Source organism: Hemitrygon akajei, chromosome 11 (assembly GCF_048418815.1).
Source record: "Hemitrygon akajei chromosome 11, sHemAka1.3, whole genome shotgun sequence".
NCBI classification, from domain to species: domain Eukaryota; kingdom Metazoa; phylum Chordata; class Chondrichthyes; order Myliobatiformes; family Dasyatidae; genus Hemitrygon; species Hemitrygon akajei.
The window spans coordinates 172,513,999-172,523,991 of record NC_133134.1 but is presented as its reverse complement, the minus strand read 5'-3'; the positions used below and the strand labels follow the sequence as shown (position 1 = coordinate 172,523,991).

The following is a 9,993-nucleotide window of genomic DNA, read 5'->3' as shown; positions in this document are numbered from 1 at the left end:
ATTCTTCACCTCCATCTGTGGGATGGTGTTCGACACCTCATCTGCGCAATAGTCTGGGTGACTACAGTGTGACCAGCGACAGTGAGACCAGCAAGTGCCACAGCTTCATGCTTACAGCTTTAATGTGAAAAAATGAAGATGCCCAATAAGTGGTCAAATCTAATACTACTTCATATCGAGCACCCAGGGATGACAGCACAAAGCAGTATTCACTGAAAGAAATTGGCATATTGTGGAAAGATTGCAGGTAAATACTTTATTTAAAAACCATTCCTCAAAAGTAAAAGATATTTAAGATAAACAGTATTACTATTCTCATATGGGTAAAAACAAAACTCATTAACCAAAATGGAAAGTTATCACAAGGTGAGCAAGTATTAAAGTGTGCAATTTGGGTTCACTGTTGGACAATTCCTGTAGGAATCCAGTAGAGCACCGACAACTGCTGATTCCTGATGGGTCCAGGAGCAGAGACTTCCTCCACACATGATATGTTGGCAAGGATAAAGCAATATTCCTCTGGGTCATTACATCCTGGCAGCTCTAAACTTCGTGGCAATATTTAATCCGATTATAGTGTCACTGATCAATGCCATGTATGGAACAGTTCTCAACTGCATCAGAGACAATTTTATTGGGAACTGCATTCCCATGTGAGAATAGAGTAAACAGTACTCAACTGTTCCTCTGGCCATTCTGTTGTAGTTAATGCAGTCTGGAAACCCCTGCAGAACATTAGCCATAAGATATTTACATTATGGTACTGAACTAATCTAGGAAAATCATTCCCTTCAATGGGCCAAAGTATAACTGATACAAGAACACCACTATTGGATAGTAATGCCCAGGACCCAATGCTCAAAGCTGAGGCTTAGAGTGAAACTTTCACTCAACCAGGAAGGCAGAATATGAGGGACAAACCTGGTTCTCCAAACCCTCTGGCCTGAGATAAAGCTGGAAATAGCAGACTCGCTGTCAACATCTCAGAGAGGAACAAAAATCCCAAAAGGAACAAAATTCCAGAGGTAAAAATTTAAACTGATAATTTTCTTAACATTTTCATTCTCATTCAAAAGCAGAAATCGTCTCTCAATTCCATATATAAAGCGTTAACTCATAGAATAATCTAAACTATACAAATATACACTCTATTCTTCAAAACAGGAAATTAATGTAAAGGGAATTGTGTGTAGATGCTACACAATAGTTAAAAAAAACACAGCATATTGCAGACCATGCAGGAGTAAATTTAAAGCTTGTGTGAACCTTCTGAGATCTGGTACTTTTGCTGCAGGTTAGACCACCAGTAGAAGGCTGTAACATTTACATTAGACAAATACAGATTGAATCAGAGTATCTGAAATGGAATACTGGGATGTCAGTGAGACCTCCCTATGCACAGGGCAGGTGTGATTAATCTTGAGATCAAAAGGAACTGAAGTCCATATATTTTCTCTTGTTTCTGTTGTCCACAGAGGTTCGCACTGGTAGAACCCGACTTCCCTACAGGGGAAGTATCTCATTTCCTGACAACATGGAAGACGACCATTTGGGCCTTTGATTATATTTCAGCATGCAGAGCATTCCCATTCCCTCACCTAGTTTCTGATACGTCAACCCCCAATTCTCCTGGCATCCAGCTACACTGCAGATCATGGGAGGAAACCAGAGCTTCAGCAGAGAACAACATTCTCTGCAAACTCCACACAGAAGTAATGGAGTTCAGGGTGAGTTCCAGGTTGCTGAAGCCACAAGGCAGCAGCACTATCCGATGCACCAGTGACCCAGAAAGTTACAGAAAAGATCCCTATACAAATTTCATGACATATGCCGGTGATATTAAACCCGAATCTGATACTGTTAGTTCATCTATTTAATGCATTTTTGTGATAAAATCAGCCCCAAGCATTCCAGATCACGTTTGCCTTGGGCCCCAAAGTAAAGCAAAGCACTCCCTAAACTGTATCAACATTGTGGTGTGGTGCTACTCCCCAACCTGTGGTGACAGAGAGGTGAAGAATCTGGAGCAGCCTATGCCACAGACTGTGTTCTGAATGTGGATGTGAGGCTCTACCAGAGATTGGATCACTAGCTGGCTCACTGCCTGAGCTTCAAGGACTGTACCATGGCAAAGTCCAAATGGGCACACAACTATAAATGGATCAACTCGGAAGTGCAGCACTGGGCTAGAGAATCCATGAACACAAAAGATGGCACTTGGAATCCAAACTGTTGTCTCAATGCTCAAACTGTCCCTGATCGTATGATTAATAAATGGAAGTCGTCACACTTCCTATCAACCTGGTTTGCATTCAAGCACCAATTCCTGGCCTAACTCACTGAGTCACCATCACATACTGCAGATAGGCAGTGTCTATGACACTTTGGGACAACACATGCACAGGCCCTCGGGATGGAGAACCATGGTTACACTACGTTAACACACTACACTTCTGCAAGCTACACATCAACATTTCACAACGTTGGAAGTAAAGGGAAAGTGCACTCTCTTCATGACTGAGAACCTGGCATTATATTGCAGAAAGGTAAGACTTTCAGTAAAGTTCTGTCCTCAAAGCCACTGTGCAGGCAAACTCATTGCTAGAAAGCTGATGGACCCACTGAAGTCTCCATATAGTGAAGACCAAGTGCAAGTTGCACATTATTCTTGCTTTCCCCCTTAAAAACAGTGAAGGAAAGACAATAAGGCACTTTATAGCTAATGTCAGAGTGACACAATACTGACACTGGGCTCACAGGATGGGCTGGGAAATGAGAAAATGTCCCCCTGATGCAGTGTGTTCCAGTGTTGATGCTACAGGAAAAGTGACAGAACAGAGAACATCTATCTCCATTCTGCAGCACTGATTCTCTCTCCAATTAAATTCCACCAGACTTCCAATTCAGTGCTCCAAGGCACGTAAGAGTGACCTGTGCATCTGTGTTTATTTAAGAAATGGGAACCATTCATCTGCAGAATCCAAGAATTGGGGGACTATGTGGTTATTCTTTGGGATCTGGTTTGTAAAGTGCTTTCACTGCACCAGGTGTCGGTATAATGTTAGTGATTTACTGAGTACTGTTAATCTCCCAGTATGGCTATTATATCCTTTGATTCCAAACTCTAAACCCCTCTGTATGCTTTCAATAAAATACACACATCATTAAAAAATTCTGTGGATCGTCTTTGTACTTACCCAACAACCTAAATCCAACCTAGTCAGAGAACACACAAGTGGATCTAAGCCCAGCAAAGACTTGCTTGCTGACTGAAGCTGTTATTTAACAGTATACAAGGTTGAAACAAGCCAGTAGGTGATGGAGTAAACGACACCAAGATGAAATATTGACTGCCACTTCTTCCCAGACACATGCTGAGCTGTTTGAAGTGCGATGTTTGTTGATTGATCAGGAGAGATTTGTTTATTCCTGGCGACTCTGCGCATACAGAATCTGTACCTGAAGAACAGGAACCAGGGTTCTGGTAATGGTTGAATGTGGGAGGGAGTCTAGATTCTTTCCAGACAAACCTGATTCTAGCAACTCTACCTAATAAATTCTACATAGATGCTTTATGCTCTCAACGGTTTGCCCGCTCGCTGACAACATCCTGCAGCCGTTTCAACAAAATGTCGTCGTTTTCTTGGCAGAGGCATTTTGTTGGTGATTCACTGTCACTTTCCATTGTGAAGGCTCGCTTCCTGCTCAGTCGTTCCCCTTGCTTGATCATGCAGTTTATGTCCCTAAGGTTCTGAGGAAAACATCACAAATGGGAGAGTGAGCAATGTGTGGAGGAATTGGCTCTTTCACCCTTCAAGTCTGCTTTGTCATTCAATAAAACCATCACTGGTATGACCCTGGCTTCAGCTGTACTCTTTGCCTCCTCCTCATAACCCCTGCTTTCCCTGGCAGATCTCAAATCCACCTAGCCTTGAAAACATTTAACAATTCAGTCCACAACTCTCTCAGATGTAGAACTCCACAGGTTCACAGCTTCCAAGTAACCCTACCTGCAGGACAGCTTCAACATTCTTGTATAGAATAATTCACATAAGCATCTTATCACAACTCAAATCATGCTAGAATGTTTGACATTGACAGTCATCTCCCTGCTAAATAACTTCAAAACAGTAATTATGACCAATGAGGTATAGAAAGAAAGCCTCACCTTTGAGGGGCTCCTGTTAAACCTGTACATCATTGCAGTACGTGGAGTGAGAGAAGTGCCGTTCTTGTGGGGGGAGATATACACTGCGTGTTGTTGTGATATCCGTCGGGGAGACACGGGATGTGGTTTCACATTTGGAAAAGGAGAGAGTGGTGGTGCTTCCACCTGTCGAGGTAAAACTTAAAACTGTAGTAACTGTAGTTAACTGTACATACCAGCTGTGTGGTGAACTTCCCTCTATTCAGGACATTTACAGCAGGTGTGTAAAAAGGGCACAGTGGATCATCAAAGATTCCATCCACCCCAACCACAAACTGTTTCAGCTGCTTCCATCTGGCAAACAGTATCACAACATTAAGGCCAGGACCAACAGGCTATGGGTCAACTTCTTTCACCAGGCCACAAGATTTATCAATACACATTAATCTGACTGCATATCTGACTGTACATACATGTACACAAAACAATTATGTATACAATCCTAGTGTTTGGGCAATATCCTCTCACATTTCCTTTTCTTATTGCTTGTACATAGCAACGGAGAAGCAAAAATGATCTTTATTCCCTCATGTTGTGAGATGGATGTAAGAAATAAAATTCTAATTTTAATGTTGAAATATTGGAATGAAACCTGACAGAGACAGCCTCAAGGTGAAATTGCTCATCAATCCTAAATTCATGGTGTCTGGTCTGTGTGTCGTGGAATGCACAGGGTTCCAGTTAGAGATTTCCCAAACCAGACATCCTAAAAGCCCAGTCAATGATCACCAACCAGTTTCTAGAATCACTACCCATCAAAAGCTGAAGCCACTTCACTTATCAGGGCATCTTGCTAAAAGCTGGCTCAAAAAGGACAGTTTATGAGGTCAAGAGGCACAGAAGTTTGGGAGTACAATTCCAGATTTCAGATCGTGGCTTATGAAGACCAAGAGTTATAGAATTACAGAGATTGCATCAGTTGGAAGGAGTTTACATAGACAGGAAGGAAGAGGAAAGACCAGAAACTGTTTGAAAGCAATTGTAAAAAGGATGAGAGGTGAATGAAGTCCAGTATGAGTTAGGACATGACCGAGAGCGAGCTCAGGTGTATGGATAAGACAGCAAGGAAAAGCTAGGTGAATACTGGAAAAGTCTGTGCTGAATTTACACAGGATATACCACACAAAAACAGGTCAGTCCAACAATTCAATGCTGGGTTTATGCTCATTTTCTTTATTCAAGAACACTTGGTCCATTCCTTTTCCCCTCATGCATTTACCTTCGTGTTTCTAGTATCATGCTCGTTACTCTTCTCCGGTGTCTCAACTCTTGACAACCAGAATTGTACCAAGTGTCGTCTACCCAAGTTCTGATGTAGGTGTCACATAATTTCTCTACTTTTCAATTTCACTCTTTTAGAAGTAAGCCCCAAAAACTGGCACACTGCTTAGCATCCAAGCCATATTCTGAAGAAATAACGCGCTAACAGAATCAGCGATAAAAGGGATCATTATGGTGCATTATATGAGCCCCTGCCCACCCCATCTTCTCTATCACCCGATTTAAATCCCTGCTATTTACACTCACACAGGAATGAGAAGCACATGATCTGTTGCAAATGGTAGATGTAACACTCTTGAAATTGTTCTATCATATAGTTGATGAAATGTTATTTTTCCAGCTAGTAATTCCTAAAATACATGAATTAATATGGTTTGTGGTTATTATTAAAGGTTCTCACCTCTCAAGAAACATCCTTCTCCTTCAAAATCGACAGAATACATCCCTCCTCAGAAAGACAGGTTAACGTGTTACCTTCTAACACCATTCCATTTCCCACTCCAAAGGCCTTTAGCATTGATGTGCATCCTAAATCTCTAAGCTGAAACTCCTTCACAGCACCATTTGTAAGGGATGTAAACTATCCTTTGTCTTCATCTACTGGTCTGCAGACTGACAGTTCACCACACCATCCTTTACAAGCCTAATTTTAACATTTTCTTGACAGGTGACAAGCTGAAGACAAGAATCTTTGGCTGGAATTCACACTCTAAACATCTATGTTTCCTTACCTTCTAATGTTTTTAAATAACTAATCTTTCGCTCTCACCTTATGTCCTTATGTGGCTCAGTATCATTGCAACTATAGAAGTAATTATTTGCATGTTAAATATCGACATACACTCATTGTGGAATGCTAACAAACTCATGCTTGCTTACCCCACACTCCAGTTTTACACTGGAGTACTTCAATGCAAACTCTTTAATTCTATTCACATAGATAGTGTTATAGAACTTAATGAGATCACCACGCTCTTCTTCCATAGGGTCTGGACACTTGGATATGCTGGCAGGAGTCACTGGAGGGCTTCTCATCTCAAAACCGCCATTGTTATTTGTGCTGGGATCACAGCTGGATACTGAAAGTGTCATAAGAGAATTATTATTCTCAATTTTAAATCAGGCTCCCTAAAATAACTGATCATTCTATACTGAAAGATCTTTTGTTTCTCTAAAACCAGTGAAAGTCATAGTGATAGAAAATTACAAAACTTCTACACCTCCAACACCCTCAGATCAGTAAGGTGAAGAGCTTTAAACTTTGTCTCAATGATGCAACTTAGCTGCAGTATTAGAAAAGCAATCAGAACTATTAATTCCTCCTATCAGTCATCTAAATTGGTAGCTTGAAAACTGTGCTCCAAATGCTTAGGATGGAAAAAAGCAATATAATGATCAAACAGTGTAAAGGTGTCTCACTCCTTAAACAGTGATATGCAGAATTCTGTATATTGCAGATATGTAAAAGAAAAATATATAGATCATAAGTCTTCTGGTAAGATGGCAGCATACTTGGCTGTCCATCAAATGGTGCACGTGAGTCTTAAATGAAAAAGGATCTAGTGCTTTGCTGGTATAGATGACACAAACTCTTGCTTCCAGCAGGAACAAGTATCGATTTTAACTAATGTTTCGACAACAGACTCTGCCATCTTCACCAGGGATGATGCCTGGGTGTGTCTAGACCAATGGTACTTATACCCCCATCGTCTGTCCCACCAGGATAGTGGAAATGTGATTGGATGATTGGGCATTAGTTAAAAAAAACTGCAAGTCTGGTTCAACTGACTTGACCCAATTGTTATGAGAACAAGGGCCTCATGCTGAGGTATCATCTGTTACAGCCACTCAGTGGAGGAGGTGCTGTGGGAGAGAACAGCGACGCCGTTGGGCATCCTTGAATACGCGCTGGCCCCTGCAGGCCAGCATTACTGTTGGTGCTGCTCTTCAGTGTTCACTCACTGGAAGACAAGTTAGACTGCTTTTGTCTGTGGCTGATCCAGCGCGAGATAAGCTGATTTGCCTTTGTATGCAGCTGATCCAGTGCCATACTTGTCTTTGCAGAAACGTGCCTCCAGGACAACATCCCATAACACCAATAATCTTCAGGCCGTGCTACTCAGGAACTTGCTAATATTATGTTTGCGACATAGAGGGCGGGGAACATTATAAAGGACTCCTCCCATCCTGCGCACGGACTGTTTGATCTGCTTCCGTCTGGTAGGCGCTTCAGATCCCTCCAGACTAAGACTAATAGGCACTGGAGAAGTTTTTTCCCTACTGCGGTCACTTTGCTGAACAGTTAACTGCCGGTTAACTGTCGGCTAACTATTACTTGGATTGCACTACCTGTATGTATAATCTATATTTTCATTTATATTTATCATTATTATTGTTATGAGCAGAGAGACAACATCTGCCGGAAGTAAATTCCTTGTATGTGCATAGGTACTTGGTGATTAAAGTCTGATTCTGATTCTGTTATGTCTTATCATAACTGTGCTGTGTAACTGTATGAACTCTGTTTTCCTCCTTGGCTCTGGAGGAAAACTGTTTTGTTTAGCTGTATATATGTGCATATTTGAATGACAATTAAACTTGGACACGAGGTTCTTAAGTCTATTGCATGCTTGGTTAAAATCTGCATTTATAAAGCATTTGTATTTATAAAGTAAAACAAATTGCACCCCTTGAAAAAGCAAAATTTGAAATCCTAGAAAGTGTACATTGAGAGAGATGACAAAAGACTTGTAAAACAGGTGACAATTCAGGAGGGCCTCAGAGGGAGAAGTTGGCCAGATTTGATTGGAAAAGAACACTGGCAGGGAGAACAATAAAACAGCAATTTCTAGAAGCCATTCGGAAAGGACAGGATATATATGAGGGTTGATTGATAAGTCCATGGCCTAAGGTAGGGGGAATCAATTTTAGAAAACCTAGCACATTTATTTTTCAACATAGTCCCCTCCTACATTTACACAGTGGTCGTGGAGCATACGGATCTTAGACCTCCAGAAAGTGTCCACAGCAGGGATGATTGATAAGTTCGTGGCCCCAGAAGGGGATGAGTTATACAGTTCTTGTTACATGCACATACAGTTCAACTCCTTGAGTGATTATGCAGAAAGTTTGAAGTTAATAAGTCATCAGAGGTGATTGATGAGTTCGTGGCCTAAGGTAGAAGGAGATGGGTTATTAACATAGAACATAAAATAGTACAGCACATTACAGGCCCTTTGGCCCACAATGTTGTGCTGACCCTCAAACCCTGCCTCATATAAAACCCCCCACCTTAAATTCCTCCATATACCTGTCTAGTAGTCTCTTAAACTTCACTAGTGTGTCTGCCTCCACCACCGACTTAGGCAGTGCATTCCACGCACCAACCACTCTGAGTGAAAAACCTTCCTCTAATATCCCCCTTGAACTTCCCTCCCCTTAACTTAAAGCCATGTCCTCTTGTACTGAACAGTGGTGCCCTGGGGAAGAGGCGATGGCTGCCCACTCTGTCTATTCCTCTTAATATCTTGTACACCTCTATCATGTCTCCTCTCATCCTCCTTCTCTCCAAAGAGTAAAGCCCTAACTCCCTTAATCTCTGATCATAATCCATACTCTCTAAACCAGGCAGCATCCTGGTAAATCTCCTCTGTACCCTTTCCAATGCTTCCACATCCTTCCTATAGTGAGGCGACCAGAACTGGACACAGTACTCTAAGTGTGGCCGAACTAGAGTTTCATAGAACTGCATCATTACGTCGCGTCTCTTAAACTCTATCCCTCGACTTATGAAAGCTAACACCCCCAAAGCCACCACCATGGCTTGAAAAATGGTGCAAGGGGGAGGGATTCAAATTTCTGGGGCAGTGGAACCAATGTCCTAGGGGGAGCGTTTACTACTGCTGTTCAGGAGGCTTTAAACTAATGTGGCAGGGGGATGGGAACAAGTGCAGAGAAACAGAGGGGTGTAAAATGAGGGTAGAAGCAAAAAGTAGTAAGGTGAAAAGTAAAAGTGGCAGGCAGGCAAATCCAGAGTAAAAAGCAAAAAGGGCCACTTTTCAACATAACTGTATAAGGGCTAAGAGTGTTGTAAAAACAAGCCTGAAGGCTTTGTGTGTCAATGGAGGAGCATTTGTAACAAGGTGGATGAATTGAATGTGCAGATAGTTATTAATGAATATGATATGGTTGGGATCACAGAGATATGGCTCCAGAGTGACCAAGGACGGGAGCTCAACATCCAGGGATATTCAATATTCAGGAGGGGTAGACAGGAAAGAAAAGGAGGTGGGATAGAATTGCTGGTTAGAGAGGAGATTAACGCAATAGAAAGGAAGGACATTAGCCTGGAGGATGTGGAATCGATATGGGTAGAGCTGCATAACACTAAGGGGCAGAAAACGCTGGTGGAAGTTGTGTACAGGTCACCTAACAGTAATAGTGAGGTTGGGGATGGTATTAAACAGGAAATTAGAAATGCGTGCAATAAAGGAACAGTAGTTATA

The 9,993-nt window shown here is 41.8% G+C and overlaps 1 protein-coding gene across 3 annotated transcripts in view; it reads right to left on the bottom strand.

The window, feature by feature from the left end:
• Positions 1 to 237: 237 nt before the first annotated feature.
• The window catches only part of rbl1 (retinoblastoma-like 1 (p107)), a 120,282-nt gene continuing 110,526 nt past the window's right edge, over positions 238 to 9,993 (bottom strand). For all 3 annotated transcript variants that reach the window (XM_073062282.1, XM_073062283.1, XM_073062284.1), the window contains 3 exons: positions 6,368 to 6,567; positions 4,169 to 4,333; positions 238 to 3,751 (listed from right to left, as the gene is read on the bottom strand). In XM_073062282.1, coding sequence (XP_072918383.1) covers positions 3,581 to 3,751; positions 4,169 to 4,333; positions 6,368 to 6,567 — 536 coding nt within the window. In that variant the 3' untranslated portion in view covers positions 238 to 3,580. The remainder of the gene's footprint in view (positions 3,752 to 4,168; positions 4,334 to 6,367; positions 6,568 to 9,993) is intronic.